This window comes from Brienomyrus brachyistius, chromosome 6 (assembly GCF_023856365.1).
Source record: "Brienomyrus brachyistius isolate T26 chromosome 6, BBRACH_0.4, whole genome shotgun sequence".
In the NCBI taxonomy this organism is placed as follows: domain Eukaryota; kingdom Metazoa; phylum Chordata; class Actinopteri; order Osteoglossiformes; family Mormyridae; genus Brienomyrus; species Brienomyrus brachyistius.
In genome coordinates this window covers 13699736-13721358 of record NC_064538.1, presented here as the reverse complement: position 1 = coordinate 13721358, position 21623 = coordinate 13699736, and the positions used below count along the sequence as shown (strand labels likewise).

The window sequence follows — 21623 nt, the reverse complement described above, 5'->3', positions numbered from 1 at the left end:
CATGCTCTGCCCATTTTAATAATGCATTTCAGAGAGGATTACGTGAGGAATATTTCATGCTGTTTCCCTGTGGGAAGGTGGGCGGACAGTAAGCGGCCGTTGAGCCGCTTCTGAGGTCATGTAGGGAATATCTGACACAGAGGTGCGGACAGTGAGCTCCAGTAGGGGGCTGTATCTCGCACGCCTGTGCAGTGCCGTGACCCTAACCCATGCTGTACTCCTCCTCCCTTGCGGCAGGTGTGACGAGTATGTGACACAGCTGGACGAGATGCAGAGGCAGCTGGCGGCCGCCGAGGACGAGAAGAAGACGCTGAACTCGCTGCTGCGCATGGCCATCCAGCAGAAGCTGGCGCTGACGCAGAGGCTGGAGGACCTGGAGTTCGACCACGAGCAGCTGCGGCGGGGCAGCCGTGCCAAGACGGGCCCCTCCCGTGCCAAGGGCGCCCCCGCCAACCCACATGTAAGTCACGGGCAGTCCTGCGCCGGCCGCGCCGAGTCCAGCGGCATCGCCGGGCCTGTGGTCTTCTGCAGCGAGAAGTACAAGATCTACTGCGACTAGAGGGGGAAGCGGGGGGGCTGGCTGGATGCCCGCTTGGGTGGGGGGTGCGGGGGGGTTGGGTAGGCACCTGCTCGCTTCTGCTCTGACTCTGCTCCAGGTGCCAGACTGACATCTCTTAGCGTGATGCTGTCATCCACTGCGGCTTCGGAGCTCGGGGACGTGTGACTGTTCTGTCTCTCTGTCTCTCATTGCTCCTTGCCGTAGCCTGTGTCTCTCAGCCAGGACAGCGTCTGCACCACTTCTTGCGTTGTGGGACTGTGCTCATCCCCTCCCAACACCTTCCAGCTAGCCCAGCCCCGCAACTGCCTCCTAGGACCCCAATGTTGGCCACCAAGCATTGGTGGTTATATTTTGTTTATTTTATTTTTTATTTTTTTAATTAGTGTTTATCCCCAAAGTAGACCAAAGCATTAGTGGAGGCAGTTACCCATGATCCCTCTGGCTGGCCTGGGTTTTAGGGGGGAAGGGGCAGTGATTTAGCAGTAATCTTATTGCACTTATGTTTACACTCAATAAAATATGCAAAGATGCATTAAATTGGTTAGGAATTGGGTGCACAAGACGACTCGACAGTTCACACTTTAAAGGAGGAAATCTACTCCGATTTGGGACTTTGGGAACCGCGTGTCAGTGGGAGTGGTGTCTCGGCCCCCTGCACCCACTGTTACTTCTGTGTTGATTTGCTTTGCTCTGTGCTGCTAATCTGCTAATTGCTGGCTTTTCTGGGCTATGGCTGTTAACAGTTTTGTTCCTGGTGTAACTAAGCACAGCACAGGTGCCACATGGTTGTGACCCCCCCCCCCCTCCCGACGTTTGGTTTAGGGAGTTCTCTCAGAGCCATATGGAAATGAAGTCCGAGATAAAGTGTGCTTCTCATCAGGTGCCTCAGATGTCTAAATTATAAACAAGCAGAAGGAACCTGAAGCGAGATACAAATGATACTGTGAGCAGGCGCTAATAGTATTGATTCTTTTGGAAACTTTCTTAAGTAAAAGAGCACAGAATGGCACTCTGAGACCAACACAGACCTGTAGAAGTGCCTCTTGGAGTATCTGGATGTCAAGTCCTGTGTGTTTTCTTTTCTTTTTTCCCCGAAGTTAATGCTGATCTCTCCCTCTTTCGAGTTTCCCTGGAGCTGCTAAGCTTTCCTCTGGCTGAGCTCTGCGTCTCTGACGTTGTCCTGCTCCTTCTGTCCCGCCACTCTCTCTCTCTCTCTCTCTCTCTCTCTCTCCTCTCTCTCTCTCTCTTTCTTTAGATTGTCAGCAGCTTGTTTCCTTCGACTCGCCAGCCTACCTTTAAGTAGGGGAGGAAAAATATATCCTCATGTTGCCGCCAGGTAATTTTTCCTCTTGCGTGCAACGTTGTGAAATCAACTCCGCTTGTATGATATACTGTATGTGAATCTTAAAAAAAAAAAAAAAAAATGCATCAGTGTTTAACAAACGTGGCAAATGGAATAGAAGTAGAAGTAAACTGTTTGCCTTGAACTGTTGATCTCATTTGTATAAGTGGTGGAAAGGAGTTTGCGTGCTGTTTTTTAATGAAATGCTTTGATATGCAAGCTAGGCGTTTGAAAATGTATGGGGCATTTATTAATAGTTTGTTTTACTAATAAAAGCAGGGTTGATATGAGAAAAATATGCTTTCTAATACATAACCAGTGTACTTTCTTACTAATCGTACATTCTAAAGTGTTTGGGTTTTGATTTCCCAGATTGCTTGTTAGCTCTTGAAAATGAATGAGAAATTTAACCATTTGAGTTAACATTTTTTGCAGAATCTGGAGGAATATATGTAATAGTCAACCCTGCTTTTTCCCAGCTTTGCTGCAACCGCGTTTTCAAGGTCTTTTAGGTTATTAATGTTAGGAGCCAACGAGACTTTGATAACAGAAATAATAGAATAGTAGAAATGACATTGTGCATTTTATGGTTGAGTCCAAACACTTTCCTCCATTGAGAATCAACAAAATGATTCGCTGTTTTCGCAAAGTTCTCTGGTTTGGCGAAAAGCACATTAGTTACTTGATGCAAAATCAAAGGTCTCTCAGAGTAAACGGTGGCAGGAGGCACTCAGATAAGAAGTGTGTGCCTGTTACTCTGAGAGCGTTTTTTAACCGTGATTTTTTTACCATGGTAAAATGTGGTATTTCTTCTTCTATGACCTGGATGGCTGTTCCCGCCGTGGCTTTAGGATTCAGACTCTCCTTTCAGTTTGCCGCCATGCTTGCGCCCCGATATCGGCTCCTCTCGAGTTTCCCCTAGAGTGCGGTGAACCTTTTCTTTTTAGCATCTGTTTAGCGGTTTCTGGAGGAAAGGCGGTAGATCATCTGGTTTGAAATCCACGCGCCCATCAGGACACAGCATGTGAACTCTCACTTTCCTACCTCTGCTTGCAGGCTTCCCCCTTCTTCAGTTTGCCAAGCCTGTATTTTTAACCCCCCCCCCTGCCCCCCACTCACAAACAGTGATCTGCATGCCCCCGCCCCCTCCGTCTTTTGCTCTGCTGCATGAGCTGAGCTCCTGGGTCTGGTACTTGTGAGCTATCGACCTCCTGCACACGCTGCTCTCCTGTGTGTGGCTGACTCTGGGCTTTGTGCTTCCATAACGTCTGAATAGGCAGCAGCTCCATGCTCCAGTGACACGGGCAGCTGCTAACCTGTGGGCACTAACCTCTGCCCTTAGCTAACTCACTTTTCCAACCGCAGCGTGTGGTTGGTTTATTTATTCTAATGCAAAGGTCCTGCTTGCTCCTCATATTTACCCAATTACAATTTTAATGGCGAAATATCATTTTTAATGCTGATTTTGATTTATGTCTCCATCTTGCAGTAATTTAGTTCAGCCTGGATGCGCCGCTTCCGGCAGAGGGAGAGGCAAACGCAGCCGGCTCCCCGTCAGGCGCGCCGCCCGCAGATAGCGTTGCCTGGCCAATAGGACTTAAGAATTCCACACGGAGAACTTTTTTCTCTTTCCCTTTCCCTAATTGGCAAAAAAAAAGCAAAACGGACGTGTTCCGGTCACCGCACTCCCGCACGGAAACGCGTACTACGGCGCGGCGGCGATGCCGCGTTTGGAATGTGAAACGAAGCGCAGCGACCTTTCAGCTGCGGGAAAGCGATGCTCACAAGTACCGAGGAGAAGCTGCTCACCTTTCCAGCAGCGACCAAGGGTCTGCGAGAGAAGCGAGGGGCTGCTTTGTGTTTTACTCAGTGTTCTTACATTTTGATCCTGCGCACTTTTCACTCTTCGGTTTTACACTTTAGGGAAATTTCGTGGCGCTGTGGTTAGTCAGTCTGACCCTTGTATTTTTAATAATTATTGTTTTTTTTACGCATCTCTTTGCACACGCCACTAAAACAAAATTTCTCACCATCAATACACTACAAACCAGAGCTCAACATTCTCCACTTAATTAATCCTTAACTCAGATCATAGACTTGTTTTATTTTTTATCATAATTATTGTTATCGTTTGTTGTTATTTACTGATATTATACTGCCATGTTCTGAACAAAATCCAGGGTAAGCAAATTCTGGGGTTTTTCATGTATTATTATTCTTAGGAATAGCTTAAAGTAACAAGGAGAAACTTGACGTTGTTCTGGTTTAAATGGTAGTAGGCACTTGAAACCATGAATGAATTGACTAGTATTTCCAATTCATTTCCAGAATTTCTGGGATAAAGATTCAGGAGGGATCACTGATGGGCAGAATTTTTTGCAAGTGTTCTAATTAAATTCCAAATTGGAATTGTTTCATTCTCTCTTTGTTTACCGTGCCAAATCTTGGTACATTTTTAGGTTTTTGAAAATGAAATGGAGGAGGAAAAAAAGCAGGAAATAGGCTGCTAGAGAACATTCGTGATTTGGGTTCGCTATCTCAGCGCCTTGTTTTGTTCTGCTCTCATTCTGACCAGTAGTGCCTTTTATTTCAAGGGAGAATCTTAGCCTAGTTGGATGACTTAGGATGAAATTAAGCAACTAGCAACAAATCTTAGCAGAGGCGGAGTGTAGGAGCAATAACATGCAAAAAGCCAGTCCCTTTTTGCATGAGTCTGACTAGTTACATGAAATGGAAATTGTACTGAATTCTGTAAGTCAGTGATCCCTGGAGGATGCAAATTCAGGGCTTTAGTGAAGTTTTTTAATCATACTTTGGGAACCAAAAATAATCACTTTGGCCTCCTAATGAATATAAACGGTAAGATATAACACATTTGTGGGTGCAGGATGGTATACTATTTGAAATATTAACGTATCAATAGCTTTGTATGGTGGTGACGGTAACGTGGTATCAATAGTATTGTTGGCAAATGTGTAAGCTTTTTTGTATTTTGTTTTTTATACATCTAAGCATTGTTATTTCAGTAAACAGAAAGCAGACTCCGCATCTACAAGCTTGGTATGGCGTTTGTAGTCATATGGCTTGTGGAGGCATCAAAATGTTGTTATTGATGTGGTTGGAAAGTTTTAAAAAATTTTGAGTGCAATTCAGATGCTGTTTTACTTGGGTAAAGGTTTTCTGTTTGCTGGAAGCGATTGCATTGTGATAATTAGCCGTGCAAAACTTTATCATCATCCTTCTGTTACAGTATTGATCATTTGATACCTTTATATGAAATAATGACTTCACCTGTATGTCGGTATTTATTTGAAAGATGTCTTGCAGTACTGTATTACTTTAATGTGCATTACGATTAGTGGCAAAAATGATCTTGACTTATGCATGTTATTCAGTCATGGGACCTTTACACAGAGGTGAAAACAAAATGCGCAACTTCAGAAAATGTGAGCAAAAATGGAAAAATGTATAATTTTAGGCGTTAATAATGTATTACTTACAAACTAATCCTAAAGAGAATTGTTTTGTTTTCTCTAGAAAGGCTGTGTCTGTGTAAAGGTAGTCATACTGGCTAAATCAATAAAGTTGGATTAAACCATTCCTGAGACTCGACTCCCCCACCCGGCCTGTCATTGGACGGTTATGCGTGTCTGTCTGTGTGTGTCTGTCTGCATCTCTCTCTCTCCCGGCACATTCTTCTGTCCCGCTCTGCTGCTCGCTCTCTGTACACACGCCCATCTTCTAGCAGCGCTGCCTGAAGACCGCCTGGAGTGTCTGACCTTCTGTCCAGGCACTTCCTGCCGGCTCCCTGGAGGGCCACGGGCCCATTTTTGGCCCAGTTTCTTGGTGACCCACAGACATTCTTGCCCCGCCCCCCCCCATCCCCCCGCCCAATTCAAGTTGCGAAGACTTAATCGCGTTCCTCTACAGCTGTGCCTGATTACCATGGTAAGGCCTGGGTCTCCCGTTTTATAAGAGGCCTTGTGTTGTGGGCCAGTGCTTGAGAGAACTTCAGAAATGTGTGGCCGGCAGCTCAGCCGGTTGTCCATCGTCTGCAGTTATGAAACTGGCCACAAGGCCGATCAGCTTCTGTGTTCTTGGAAGAATCTTTGTAATCATTACCGTGAGGCTCTTCGAAATTCCGTTTGACTCCAACCTTCCGTTGCTTTTAGTTGTTTTCCATCGTATAATAGAAGGTGATCAAGTAAATAATTATGGGGGAAAAAAAATCTGGAGTTAAAAACAAAACTTAATATTTGTGTGAGATACTTGCTTATTAGTCTGATGTGATTATTCAAGACCACACTCTCCCCCCACTGAACTGCTCTGAACATTAAGACTTTTAGAATAGGTGGGAAGGGTATCACTATCCTGGGCAGATGGTGAGGTACCTCTGTGTTTTCAGGGTGTGTACTGGATACAGCTATAAATACAGCCCCCCCCCCCCCCCCGACACTCTGCAGCAATTGATCACAGCATGCCTAAATAATGGTGATTTGTATAAAGGGCACGAACGTTATCCCGGTGGCAGCCAGTTATGTCATTCGTGACAAAGGATCTATTGATAGGTCAGTCATGTGTGGAAAGCTGTGGATTGATACTGCTTCAACGCTAGACTGTCGCTTAGCAGTACTCCTGAAACTCTGGTAGTTACTTGGCTACCAGCAGAATTTGTCTGTTCTCTTCTGAGGTGTAGTATTTCCTATGTCCACAGAGTGTCACTGCAACTTGTTAAGGCAGCTGTGATGTCAGCTGTAATGTCCAGTGCTGCAGTTATGGTAAGTGTGTCCTCAAGCCATCTTCTGGAAAAGCAAATAAAATGCCAAATCTTTATTGCCTTGCCCCACTGAAGCTTTACGGTGAGTGTATATCTGCAGTCGGTCAGTCTTGATGATGCATGTGTGGTGTGGGGCCTTGTAACTACTGGCATGTCAGCAATGTTGTGCTGGCGTGTTTAGATATTGCGACAGGCGCAGCATTCATCAATCAGTCTTTTGGGCATTCGTTGTCCTGCTGTTCCTTGGGAACGATGTTGTCACTTTGTCGCATCAAAGTACCAGTGTCAAGGTCCCAGATCTTGGAGTAGCGCCGTATGTTTTCTTCTGCGGGGGGTTCAGCCCACAAAAGGCCTCTTCTTTCACCTCCTGTTTGTCATGTGATGCCCAGGACACATGAGTGGCCTTAAGGGTGCAGTGTTAAGTGGTCAGATTTATTATATATTATTACCGGTACATGCACTGCCTACTGCCATTTTGCACTGCGACCAAACCCTGGTGGCGCGAACATAACCCTCTTGGTTATTCTATGCTCTCTGGAGATTTTTCTAATCAAAACAGAATCCTCATTTTAAATATTACACTTGGGACTTCCTTGGAGATTTTCGTGTGGCTGATCATAGACAGTCTGCCGGAAAGTCCGTCTGCACAGAAGGATATAAAAATGCAGACCCAGCATCACCTACGTAAAATATTTGTGAACTTTAAAATGATCTGATTTTTCTATGAATGGTTCCTAAAATGTGGTCTGTCTCTGACATAATACTAAATATTCTTATTTAACAAACACCACAATATTTTGCATTGGTCATTGATTCAAAAAGTATGTGAACCTCATAAAAAAGGCTAATTGGAGATGTGATCAGGTGTGGGATTGATGTGTCCATCCATATTAAAAAAAAAAAAAAAGAAACTATGAGTGGGTGTCCTACAAAGACCACAATCCTCACACAAGTTACAACTGACTAACTTTGTTGTCATTAGGGCCCCTCTGAAAAAGTTACCTCACGGTTGCAAGTAATGTTAACGTCAGCTAGTGAGTTTAATCAGAAGAATATAGCGAGCTAACAGTAGGAACAGAAGGTGCTGCTTCCGCATCTAAATAAGGAACACATTCATTCAATTTTTACTGTAGTGACCTTTTGTGGCCATTAGGGGGGGTACACCTTAACGGCCCCACACAAATGCATTGTTTGAGTGGTGGTTAACACCCTTGAGTGTCAGGAAAGAGCCTGTGGGCATCTATTTATTGCACTTGCTGATATTTGTGTTTTATCATAAGGCAAAAAACACTGAAGAAGTATGGCATTCATGGGAGGTTATCATGCTGGTTGTGAATGTCAAGTAAGAATATCTTTATTATGAAAATATCAGCTCATATTTTGGGAGCTATTCATACAGAAATGCAGATAATTCAAACTAACTCTGCTCTGCATGTTGCTTGTTATTGTAATTTTGTATTCGTAATTGAAAAGCACTACATTCCATGTTATTTTGTATGTGATGAGTCTCACAAAGATGATTGGGGTATTAATGAGCTCTCACTGGGAACAGGGCATCAACCCAAATCATTACACGTCACCACATCCTTTGCCTCTCTAAAGCCTCCCGCCAGTCAGTAAATGGCTGCTTTTGTTCGAAACCTTTACAATGAATCTCCCATGACCGCAGGAATACTGCGGACGACTGGAAGGTTCTGCCCTCCTCTAGCCTTTCAGCTTTTGGAGCCTGACTGCACCTTCGAAAAGGAGATGGGCAGGAGTCCTGATTGAACCAGACTGCTGTTCTGCTCCACAGAATTTCTCGTCCTGTTGAGTCAAACCAAATCTCTCCAGTGGAAAGTGAAACAAAACTACACACATACACACACACTATGTGGACAAAAATAATAGAACACCTGGCCATTACACCCACAGGAACGTTTTGACATTCCATTCTAAATTCTTAGGCATCGGTATGGAGCTGGTCCCCCTTTTGCAGCTATAACAGCTGGCACTCTTTTGGGAAGGATTTCCAACAAGATTTTTGGAGTGTGTCTGGCCTGGCTTGCAATATTCATTCTATTTCTTCGCAAAGATGCTCGACAGGGGATGTCTTTATGGACCTTGATCAGTGCACTGGAGTGCAGTCATGCTAGAACAGAAAAGGGCCAAACTGTTCCCACAATGTTGGAAGTATAGAATTATCCACGAAGTCTGCTGGACTAAGGGTAACCCTCCACCAAACTTTACAGCTGGCACAATGCAGTCAGGCAGGTAATGTTCCTCTGGCAACAGCCAAACCCAGATTCGACCATCGGATTGTCAGACACATAAGTGTGATCCACAGAACACATTTCCACTGGTCCAGAGCCCAGTGGTGGGGTGCTTTACACCACTCCACCCACCCCTCGGCATCGCGTTTGGTGATGTGAGGCTTGCATACAGCTGCTCGGCCATGGAAGCCCATTCTCTGAAGCCCCTGGTACACAGTTTTTGTGCTGCGGTTAATGCCAGAGGAAGTTTGGAACTCTGCAGTTATTGAGTCAACAGAGTGCTGGCAAATTTTACATGCTATGCTCCTCAGCACTCAGCAACCCCAATTACTTTACGTGGTCGGCCACTTCGTGGCTGAGATTCTGCTGTTCCTAAACACTTCCAGTTTGCAATAATTCCACTTACTCTTAACTGTGGAATATCTATCATGGAACAAGTTTCACAAACTGACATTGCAAAGGTGGCATCCTATGACAGTACTACATTTGAATTCACTCTTCTGAATGATCCATTCTTTCACAAATGTTTGTAAACCTGACTGCATGGCTAGGTGCTTGAATTTAAACACCTGTGACAATGGGTCTGAATGAAACACCTGAATTCAATGATTAAGAAGCATGTCCCATTACTTTTGTCCACATAGTGTGTGGGTATGTGTACATATGCACGCCTACAACTCAATAGATGACCTAAGGGAGCTTCCTCCAGTTCTTTAAGAAAATCTTCATGAAAATTTGCTGGTCTACATAAAAGTTAGAGAATAAGTAAGTAGTAATGGTTTATTTGTGATTATTAAAATTATAATTTGTATTCAGTACAGGATTTCACCTGATATTTTAAATGAAATTGCTTGTGTAATGCTGGAAAATCAGAAAAAAATAAACATAAAACAGACTTAAGTAACATCACATTGATCAGTACAGATAAACTAACCGGCTGGACGTCTGTATGCAATTTCAAGCGTTGACCGCGACCCGTGACCTCGCGAGTGTGTTTACTGGGGTGAGGTCGGGTGCAGCTGACGCTTAGGCGTGCCCCAACCCCACCCCCACGCGCGCATGCAAGCAAGGTCTGCATGACACATGTTAAATGTCTCATCATACGACTTTATCTCTAAAACCAGTTAATGTTGAAAACGGTAACATTAATAAAGAAAACATTAAGAACACACGCTCCTAGTTTTAGTAGTGATATTTCAGTCATAAAAACACAACGACACACCTGATGATATACATTGATTTAACGCTTTAATTTCCACATTTTTATTGAGTATGGGTGACATTTAACAATATCCACAACCCACACACACACATAAACAAAATGTAGGGGAAATGTACACTTCAAAGCGTAGATTCCATATCATTTTTAACATGACAACATTCATTCTGTGTTCCGATTTAAAATGCTGTCATCTCTGAAAAATGTCTACCACTGATTTAGAAATGCCACATTATATTTAGGTTTTGCTGAGCCCCATCAAAAAGAAAACATCTCTTTAATCTCATGGAGACTGTACAGCCTCCTTTAATGTCTATGAATTACTGCAGCAAGCATTTTTAGATGCGTTTTCCTTCAGAAGGAAAGAAGAGATCAACGACACTTCCCATACATCATTTCCTAGTGCAGATGTTCACTATTGTCCACCTTGTTTACTATTTGCTATTAAGCGGAAAACGTTTTTTAGAAAAACTTATTTTGAAAGTGTGGGATTACTCCGAGATATACTGACCACATTAAATCTGTGTAAATTAATAACTAGTTCCTCCAATGATTGACATGATAGCCTATTCAATCGTAAATGAAAATTGCAATAGTGAAACAAAACATAAAGGCAACTAACGTTTTTATTCGGTATGACATTGATAGGCTACTGTAGATGTTTTAAGCAGTCGTGAACGCGCTTGTGCGCGCGAGCGGAGCGCATTTCTTCTCTCTGTTTAACAAAAACAGTTTGCCCAGAGGAAGCAGGACAGTGCTGGGAAATCTGTATGGATCACTGCACAAATGAAAGACGTCCAGAGGAAAGGCAGCTTCCTACGTGAGAGATACGTTCTATCCAAAATGCGAAGATCTCGCTGAAGGGCCTCGCCGGGGAATTATTTGGCAACATGAATGGGAAGATCGCACTTTGTACTGATAGTTGATTCGACTCGCTTCGGAGAAGCGGCGGGGCGATTGTTTGCTCCGCAGCCTCCAAGCGGAGTTTCCTCGGCGGACGGTCTCTCTGCACTGATCGCTTTCAATTGAACTGGAAGACGACTGTTACCGAAAATGCAGGGAGTTTCAACAACTGGTAAGCGCTTTTAACATTGCACCGACAACCCGAGTCTGCGCCTGTCCCGTTGCTATATCGGCGTTGGGAAACTCTGGAATCCCATCAAGTCGTTCAAGATTTAGAAAAATGCACGGAAGTTGAATTATATATATAATTCTTCCAACTCCCGACCTAAGTAGTGGATCATATCTTTCGTGTAGACACCGGTGTGATCGCGTGTATTATATATTCTTACCGTATGCTTCTCGCTGCCAGTTTTCTTTCTTGTCAATATAATGCTGGTCTATTAAAGACGATGACACGATCTCTTTTCATTGTGAGATGAGACAAAGTCTTGGCTTTAATAGATCATTGCATGTTTAAGCCCGCATGACGACTTGCTGCTATAGGAGGCGTTTTTTCACATTTGTTGCTTATTAATCATTATATACGTGTGAGATTTCATGTATGGTCACTTTCGTTATCTTTGCCTTAGTGTAATTCAGCTAGATAAAGCTAGTGAGAGTCAGGAGGACAGAGATAAGCGTGATATTGCAGTAGAAGGTGGGGTTTTCAGAAACACTTTTTTTTCTGTGGATGGTGTCATTGGGCTCTAAAGGCTGAGATTCCATGACATTGTGTTTCAGTTTATGAAAAATATCCACTGCAGTATTCAGCACCAGCTTCACTTCTTCTGGCTGAAACCCAAGTGCTGGAGCCAGCCAAGTGTCCTACTGAATAATGGTCCGGATCTGACCCAAATGTTCTGACCCAGCTAAGCTCAGAAATCATTCTATAAAGCCTGTTCATAACCAAATTGTGACAAAATTTGGCCCAGGCCTGATTTTAATGAAGCAAAAGTTCAGTTTGAAGGAGACAAAAGAGTTTATTCAATAATTTCCAAGTTTCACAGAATGCTGTAACAACAAACACGCACGTGTGATTTATGCACTGTGTCCATCTTCGCTACAGCTTCCTTGAATATTTGATATGTTTTGTAATGGTGTTATGGTGGCTTAGATGGTAGGTGCCTGCACACACTTGCAGGGTGTGTGTGTGTGTGTGTGTGTGTGTGTGTGTACATGAACATATCCACACAAATGGTTCATGTTCCCAATGTTCATGCGTTTCCTCTGGGAACTGAGTTCAAAATGAGTCATCTCAAGTAAAGAAGTTGAAGGCAGTTTAGCATTCTGTTAAATCATTTAACCAGTATAAAATCATAAATGAATAAAATCATATGAATGTGAGTTGAGAGTTCTCAGAAGTGATTCTTAAACCCCCCCCCCCAATTTAACTGCAGCAATCATGCAGTCCCTCATCTGTCTGCCTTATGCCTCGGAAGATTAAGTATTACTATCCACAGTGGGTTCGATGTGACACTTCTGCAAGGTAATTATCATGTTAGTTTCATGCCTTTGAAAGGAGAGCAGAAGGAATCGTCAGTATAACCCAGTATTAAACATCTAATCTAACAGTTACGTTTCTCATTTCTCAATAACAATGGATTCTGAATACTGCAAAAAACAGAAGCATCTGTTGATACATTTTAATGTTCTTTTAAATTGCTGAAAGTAAAGTTGCACTGTTGTAACTCTGAACTGAAAGTAAAATTCATGCGTGAGGAGGTCACTTTAGCACGATGCTACAATCTGCCCGAGCTGCACATCAACCTGTACACATCATCAGTCTTACTGTCCACTGCTGACCTACATTTTACGTCCTAACCCTGTCTTGCTGCTGCGGGCCTCATTGGAATTGTCCTAGATGTTATTTTGACAGTTCCAGAATAGCAAAGTCCAATCTGTTGCTGTAAACGATCCAAGCTTTTTCGTGATACAGGCATTTCCCTGATGAAGGTGGAGCTGCAAATAACAGGCTGATGGGGGAGATGTGAATGCTTTTTTGCTGTCATGCCAGCTGGGAATGAGGCCGAATTAGGCTATATTTCTTACTATCTTGCCATCACAATCAAGATTACGGGGGTGTTAATGGGCAGGTGTATCTAATCTGACAGTGTACAGTAACATGAAAAGAACGATAGAAGAAAAATAATTTTCTTCCAAGAAAACAAACCGGAAAGGCTGCTTATGTCATGTTCTTCACAGAATGTCGAGCCACAACAGCCCAGATGAATTTGGTGTCCGGCTCTGGCGGATCCTAATATTGGGGAGGTTTATCAAACACAAAATGGTCACAGAAAAAGAATAAAGACTGAGGATTCCATAGCATGTTGCGATGCAACTCGGGGAAATGCGAGAAGCACATTACTCAGGGTTACGCCGCCCAGCGAACCCGCTGTTTCAGCTCATCGTCTTTGGGGTCATCCTAAAGCCCGGCTGAAGAGAAGACGCATTCGTTCTTCCCGTTTCTAGAAGGTTCTCCCCTCGCCTAGTTTGTGGTGGCAAAGTCACTGTCAGATGAAATACTGCTCTCTGTATGCCTTGGGTCCTGGGAACAGCTGCGTTTCTGCGGAGTGAAAATGCCGTGCAGAGATCTCGCGGTAAACACCCCGGCTGGCGAACAAGCACCCAGCAGAAAGCTGTGCTCCCAGGACACGTGTGAGGCTTCAGCTGTCCGCTTTTATGTGGAAGCTCTTTGTCCCTTTTTTTATGCCCAGAATCATTTATAAAGTCTCCTGCTAAAGTCCTGTTGCTCTGCAGAAGAATCGGCCCAACCTCTGATTCTCTCCAAACTCCGGCTCTCAGATGCGTTCACATCACATTACCCAGCAGCCATTGCACATACTGTTTATATTATTTATTATTAACAAAAGTGATTTGGTCTGGCTGTGTTTAACCGAACTTGTGTAAACATCTCCTATCCTGGTTAAATAAACATTGAAAACAGTAGGAAGAATTTTTTTTTTTTTTTTGGGGGGGGGGGGGGGTGCATGGCAGTGGTGGGGCTGTGGGGAGACATATGATTTAATGTCAGGGAGTAAGCAGTAGTTGGCTAGAGGAGATGGACTTAAGATCCCTGTATCTGTAGGCCTGTGATGTTACTCGGGATGAGGGCTTGGCTGGTCTCACTTTGATGTTCGAGAAAAATCAGAGACCCCAGCTCAAGAAATGTGGGCAGCCCAGCATGCTACACAAAGGTACCTTTTTTATTTTTGCATTTTCATTTGACCCCTGGGAGAGAGCATGTCAGTCAGCTGTGTGCTGGCTGGATCTGTTGTAAGTCAGCCTGCTATGCGCAGGTGAATGGTCACCTGGTCAGTCAACCTTAAATGTGTATGAGCTTCCTGTTGGGATGGCTGCCTAAATGAGGGTTTTGTGCTGCTATAAGCTTCTGGAAGGACATTGCAGAGCAATGGAGGGACGGTCAATATGCATTTCATCAGCCTAGCTGGCAGTTTTGATATGAAATTTTACATTATATATCACGCTACATTTTGACACAGTACTTCGACAGGGCCATGAGTGCTAAAGCTACATGGTAAGTATGACCTCCCCCATAAAATTGCCAAAAGAATCGAATTCCTCAGTATATCAATGTAAATGAATTTTATTTTGTGATTAAAAATGTAATCTGTCGCACTAATTGAACCACAGTGCTGCTTCGTGGGAGGAACTTTTGACAACATTTATGTTGTTTCCCTTTGAAACCAGGACAAATACAGCCGTGTTTCACTGAAAGTCTGTGAAAGATTCATGTACTCTTTGTTTAAATGGAGAACAGACAAAAGCTTACTGGTCAACATGCTCGGATTGCGTGTTTTTGGAGTCCGTCCGGACGGCGCGTTTCACTGGGAGTCTATGGGAGCTCCGTACGTGTCGACTGGGCAGATAGACTCGCAGTCAGATGTTTTAGGCCTGTCTGGATGCCAGGCTTCTCTGCATGGTGTTCAGAAGACGTCTCTACAAGACAGAATCCACTACCGATGACATTAATGTTCTCGACTGACAGGGTCCACATGCTCTGCGGTTTCATTCACACTCTCGCATGCAGAAGCATCCCCTTGCAACCCAGAGTGGCACTTTATCTTTTCGTATATCGTCTTTCGCCACTGGCACTTGTAAAAATTGCAAATAAAGCCGTTATCGTTGAGTTTTTGAGTTTGATTATTTATTTGACTTTCAGTGAAAGTTCAGTGGTTTTTAGTAGAATGGTTTTGTAGTTAGCTGGCTAAATAAGCTGCTTGTATGGTGAAATGAGGGAGCCATGCTGGTATGACAGGATAAAAGATACAACAAGAAAGGGGAGCAAAATTTACATACACGTAGCTGATGGCTAAAATAAGAAAAAAGACTATTTTTTGTGTCACTGGCAACTGTGGACACTGTGCTTCCCCTGTTTTTAAAAATCACCATCCACCACTAATCAGGGTGACACTCGTGGGCTCTGGTGTAACCCTAAGCCACTCCCACCCTAAGCGTGCCCCCCCCCCGCTCTTCCGTAGCCTGTTTCTCCTCACTGTCTGTCTGACATTCCACCCAAAATGTCTCTCCTGGATTTTTACAAGGGCGGTGGGGCCATTTTTTTACAGTATGACACCAAGAGCACTTGACAGTTAATGCATGCTTTGTTCGCTTTTTTCTTCCTTTGTAGCAACTTCATTAGCAACAGAGATCTCATTGTGTTTCTCTCTGAGCATCCAAACCAGCAGTTCACTTCCTCAAGGCCTGAGATGAGTCTGGAAATGTGGGGCTTCTGTGTCCCGATGCCTGAACCGTGTTACGGAGGACAGATTGGCAGGGCTGCTGGCGATGGGCTGAGCTGGACTCCCAACATCATGCGTGTGACTCTGAGTGAAAAGAACAAGCAGGACGATGACAGGCTGGGTCGTCGCCACCCCTGAGACTCTCTGCTGTATGTTATGCTCTGTCCCGGCTTTGTCTTGTTTTTAATAAGCCCTTCAGCATGTTGCTTTTCTGCACTCTGTTCAGATGAACGCCGCATGCCGGTTTTCCCGCCGCAGCTCAGAATGCGACGCATCGCGACGGAAGTTAAGAACTGTGATCAGCACCTTCATTTGCGGCATCTTTCGCAGCCACAATCACATCCCATATCTGTGCACAAAATATCAAATATAAATGAGATTCGATAACTTCCAAGGCAGCAACACTGCACTGATGCGACATCTATGTTCTGTACTAACAAAAGTGGTGCCTTTCTCACTGAGAAGCTTAATCGTTGTGCATATGGTTAGTCCCTGTCCAGTATCTGCGTGCATGTTAGCACCCCTGCAGGGGGGGATGAGTAATGCACCTAAATGTGCACTGCCATTTCTATTGGGCTGTGTATTAAGGGGTCTGTTAAGTAGAGCATCCCTTTGGTTCAAAGAAAACGGCAACGTGTCTCTCCTCGATTTCAGCTGATGCTCTGTTTAACTTAGTCACCCGTGGGGGTCAGGGTGGGGCTGGAATGAGCTTGTGGTATCGCTGGCATTGTGCTGCATGTGCTGATGGGTCCAGTAAAGAAAGAAAGAGTGGCAAAGAACAGAAGAGTGACGGGATCGGTGTGCAAAATTTTGTTCAATTCTTCAAAACAACAAAGGTCAGTTTTTGATTTGGGTGAAAGACTAAATATGCCTGTTTTACTTTATATGACTATAGAAAATGCATGGAGCTGCTTTGTTTTATAACATTGTGAAAACACAGTAAGAAGGTGCGTTGTTTTAATTCCACTTGTTCCACTAGATGGCGATATAGGGTAGGAAGCGCATAAGCTCTTCTTACCGCCATTGCTTTCCCTGATTATAAATGTTTTTGTAAAACACAGTGATGAATTCTGGTACTGTATTTAACCACAGTTTGTGCAGAATTGCATTTTAAAAGAACCCACAAATTCGGTGTAACCTTTAAAGTCTCCAACTAAGTTAAATTATTTTGACTAACAAGGAACATTTTAATAGCAAAGTATCAATGGAAGGATTTTGAGAACACAGAGTGTAATGCGTGTAGTGATTTTGTTCTCTAGATTGTTTGATAGCTAGACTTTTAACCAGACTGGTGGGGGATCATGAGACATGAGCTCTCCGTGTAGTGGAGCACGCTCTCGGCCTACACAAACCATATGACTAGCTTGTGCTCTCTGCAAACTCTGTAGCCTCTTCTTTGCGGTTAGGATGTACTCGGGCTACTCTGTCTTTATGCGTGGTGTATTGTATTCTTGGGAGAATTTATACTGAGCTCACTCTACGCCCTTTGCCTGTGGTGAGAATGTACTCTGGGCTCGGCCTGTCAGGCCTTGCCTATGGTGAGAATGTACTCTGGGCTCGGTCTGTCAGGTCTTGCCTGTGGTGAGAATGTACCCTGGGCTCGGTCTGTCAGGTCTTGCCTGTGGTGAGAATGTATTTTAGGGTCCTTTGTTGGGTCTTGCATGTGTTGTGAATGTATTCTGGGCTAATATTGTAACATCTGAACCATTGCTTGCATCTCTTGATTTTGGACAGCAGTTTTTTGATAGATTTCTTCATTCTGATAATGTTTATTGCTATGGATGAGAAAATCCTTGAAGTAATTAAATTTTTCATATTCTCATACCAATTCTTACCTACAGTCGATTGAGACTTACTCTTTTAGGCACTCAAAAAGCTCCATTTCTATAAATAGGATTGTGCTTTGTATTCTGCGTAATGAGCTTTTCCGCAGTCGCTGCTGCTTCCTGTAAGGGCACGCTTACTTTATGCATTTCCTCCCCTTCTTCAGCACGGCAGATCACTTACAAGCCTTTCATATCTGTAAAGATATGGGTTACACAACAAACTGGAAGCAGCTGCTTCTGTGCATGTGTGTGTGCGTGCGGCAGACAGACGGCTGGCCTAGCACGTTTTCCTGACAGCCAGGTGCATGACATTATTTTGGTCCATGAACACAAAGAAACTTCCTACCAAACACCTGCTTATCCATGTATTTCCTCACCCCCTGATCAACGCCTGTCTTCTGATCCAACAAGCACAGAAACACCACGCAGCCCCAACGTAACACCCCAACACCACCTCAGCGGCACACATTCCAGAGTCAGACATTAAGTCTTAAGCTTTAAGGGAGCGTAAATCTATGGAAAGCAAAGCTTCAGGCCATTTCCAGAAATAACTCGAGCAGAACTGAAACACTCGCAACGATGAACGCGGATTAGCGAGGCTGCCCTTCGACACGTTTACGTCAATCGCTTGCCACCCCGCGTGTGGCGACGAGACTTCCTGACAGGTTTCGCCGCGCGCATTGTCTGCGGCTGAGTAATTGCGGTGTCCGCGTGCATGCGCTTTTCACATTTCCTGTTGTTTGCATGGCTGCCAGCGTTGTTGCTGTGCCACACTCGTGTGCTCTGCTGCTCGACTGTTCCCTTTATTTTTTGGAATCGGAGGCAGTTCATTATGTCATCAGATATAAACATGATGTAAGAGCATGAACCTGGACAAGAAACTTATTATTATTATTATTATTATTATTAATAAGATGAGGTGCCTTTAGTTCCATGACAACTGCTCTTACGCTTGTATGTTTTCTTTTGCACAGGGTCTTCTCATATTATGCCCAAAATAAGAGGGTTATAGTTGTCTGTGTTTCATGCATAACAGAAAAGATGCAATTAATCAAGTCCAGTACGACCCATGAGCTGTCAGAGATAAAAACCTGCTTGTGCTGTTCAGTGGGGGCAGTGGAGCTCCGAGGGAAGGTGTGAAGCTGTTTAACAGTGAGCCGCCGATCACCTGGGGAAGCCGTGGATTTCGGCTGCTTTTCCTTGCTCTTGTCAGGTATGCGTTGCTTAGGGCCCCACACACACACGCACACCGCCGGCTGCCAGGCAGGCAAACACCGACATGGACGCCCGTCCTCCTCCCCCTCTCCTCCAGCCTGCACCCATCATGTCCTCCCTCCTCTCTCCGTCTCTTTCCAACTCTCCTTCCATCTGCTTGGCTCTCTGTACCGCCCTCTATCTCTGTCCTACCGTTTTCTTCCCCTGTTATAATCCCTCTTGAGCTGAGTAATTACAGGCCATCTGGGCAACCATGGATATTCAGGATTGGAAGTCATCAATTGACTGTGTCTGTTTTGTTTCTCTGTGGTTTCTGCTTGCATGAGCAGAGAGCTAACAGAGCCCTACTTTTTATTTTATTTTCATTATTGCCTGGATACGGTGCGTGTCGGTGTGAAGGGAGACCAATGCATGGTTGGATGCCTCAGCTCTGTGCCGTTTGGTGTTTAGTTAACCCATCGTGAATGTCATGGTAATGCGGTCTTTGGCGCAATGGGAGTGATGTCATTGAGCTTCTTTATCGTGTCTGATATACAGCCGTGGTTTTCCTCAGAGGAACTGATAATGGAAATGGCTTGCTTGTTTGATAAATAGATGTGTGCTGTGGAGGGGAACCTTCCATACGGCTGTGGATTTCAGCAGTCTGGATTATAACAGGTCAATAATTGTCAGTCCAATTATGCAAACTTTATTGGTCAAGCCTCAATTCAGGCACAGAAAAAAGCATTGATCTGCTCCAATAACAAGTCCATGACTGCCTGATGGGACACATCGGTGCCCTCTGCTGGATCGGCTGTGCTGGTGCTGCTTGCCAAGCTTCGCCTCACTTCCGTGCTGCCGACAGCCCTTTTGTGAACGTCTGTGCCGAAAAGCCCCCCCCAATCTTTTCTCTGAATCAAAATGCCTAGGCTGTGGAACTAGATGGGAGGGCTTCAAGTGGGAGCTGGGGTCTCACTCTCACTCTCAGCACGAGTTTGTCACTCCCTCAATGCTGCTGGACTGGGGCTGAGAAGGCAGAGTGCAATGGAGCGTCTGACTCACAAGAGGCCACTCCTGGGTCAGGCTGACCTGTCGGCTAATTATGCAACGCTCTGTGTCCTCTGTTCAGCAGCAGACCGAGTGTAAATCCATCCTAACGTGTGAACATCCGTGCACAAACGCACATGCACATCACTCATTATGAGCAACACAAAATCACCAGGGGAATGTTTTTGAGCCCTGGAGGACCAGAGGGACACCCACAAGGGGGACCGTGCAGGTCTACAGCCCACGTCAGGTGATGGAAACATAAATGTCAGCCCTGTGCATCAGGACAGGCCAGCCCTGCTCTCAGCTAGCTGCTGGGAACACTGAAACGGGGAAGTAATTATTTCCCTAATTGAGCACATCGAAACTCGCACTGTGATCATTTGCATATTACAGATTGCTGGAAATGCTGAATTTACCCCACCTCACTCAGATTTGGCTCCATGTGTCCATAAATGGAGATTATATTTTCAGGGTTTTCTGGCACCTGTAATCATAATGGCTTAAAATTGTACCCATTTGCGATGTGAATATTTGGCCTAAATCGCTGCGGCTGAGTAACCATTTTAGGGGTGCTTAGCACGTCCGTCAAACGTGTGTCCTGAAATAACCCTTAAGACACTTTTCTTAGGATGTGATTTTGAGCTCAGTGAGCTCATCTTCTAGATGCGGCTCTGGCAGCCGAGCTGTCGCCGTGAGGTCGGCCGCGAGTTTATCGGGCACACGCTGCAGCGCTGACACACGCGCTGTTTCTTATCGCGGACCGCCGTCAGCAGCCCCCTCTAATACCCACGGCTAAAATATTTTCCCTTTTTCTCTAAGTCATAGTTTGCAAAATAATCCTCAGTATGTGCGGGTAGATCCAACAAGCAATGGCGAACAGAACGTAAACTAAAACCGGGATTAAATGATACATACTGGTGCCGTGACTGTCTCAAAGACGAGTTCGTTGTGTTTTTCCCTGATATTGTTACTAATTAAACGAGAAATGTACCCAGCTTCGAAGACAGTACGGTGTTAGTTCTGTGCAGTACAATGAAACTTACCGGCAAGATGTTCAAGGTAAGTTTAGAAGAGGAAGGGTACCAGAAACTGAAAGACGCGGGGACAGGAACCATATGTGGTAATGAAAATGTTAGTCAGAATTCGCTATGGTATACCTTCGCACGGGCGTAAGAATGTGTTTGTTTCCCCTCAAACTCCTATCTTAATCGTTTACTCATTTTCCGTCCATCAATTTGAATGATACAGAATGTTTGAGTGAGTTAACGGTGTTTATTATTTAATGGAAATACATACACAAATGGGTGGTTAGCGATGACATGAGCACAGTACATGAATAAAATATTAACGTTCTCTGGAAAGCCGTTCCCTGGCTTTCCTTCTGTAACGGCAGCACTAGGCGCACATCGTCATCATTTTTATGCGAGAATCGCTAAGATTTTAGCGGATTAGTGGAGACTGAGTATTTTACCACCAGGACGCCTCGTTTATAAAGATGCGCTATGAATTCACACGATGATGGGTTAAAGGGCACTCCATCTTAAATTAACCCAGCTTACTGAGAGATCCTGCATCATGGAACACCCACCTGGAGGAGGACCATCATTGTTTCATTTTAGGTAATTTAGGGTAAATCCTGTAGTGGTAGAAGGTGTGAGTGTCTGTGAGTGCCTGTGTGCACAATTAAGTGTGTTTCGGTGTT

General features: G+C 44.5%; 2 protein-coding genes across 6 annotated transcripts in view; both read left to right on the top strand.

The window, feature by feature from the left end:
- The window catches only part of LOC125744452 (protein bicaudal D homolog 2-like), a 43505-nt gene extending 37999 nt beyond the window's left edge, over nucleotides 1-5506 (top strand). The window contains exons 8-10 of one of the 5 annotated variants that reach the window (XM_049016273.1): nucleotides 238-460; nucleotides 1815-1895; nucleotides 3391-5506. In XM_049016273.1, coding sequence (XP_048872230.1) covers nucleotides 238-460; nucleotides 1815-1862 — 271 coding nt within the window. In that variant the 3' untranslated portion in view covers nucleotides 1863-1895; nucleotides 3391-5506. Of the gene's footprint in view, nucleotides 1-237 lie in introns of all 5 variants that reach the window. The other 4 variants (XR_007398378.1, XM_049016272.1, XM_049016274.1 and 1 more) reach the window with 4 other exon arrangements.
- A 5349-nt stretch (nucleotides 5507-10855) lies between these two features.
- The window catches only part of fgd (faciogenital dysplasia), a 43928-nt gene continuing 33160 nt past the window's right edge, over nucleotides 10856-21623 (top strand). Inside the window, exon 1 of the mRNA XM_049017046.1 lies at nucleotides 10856-11224. Coding sequence (XP_048873003.1) covers nucleotides 11203-11224 — 22 coding nt within the window. The 5' untranslated portion in view covers nucleotides 10856-11202. The remainder of the gene's footprint in view (nucleotides 11225-21623) is intronic.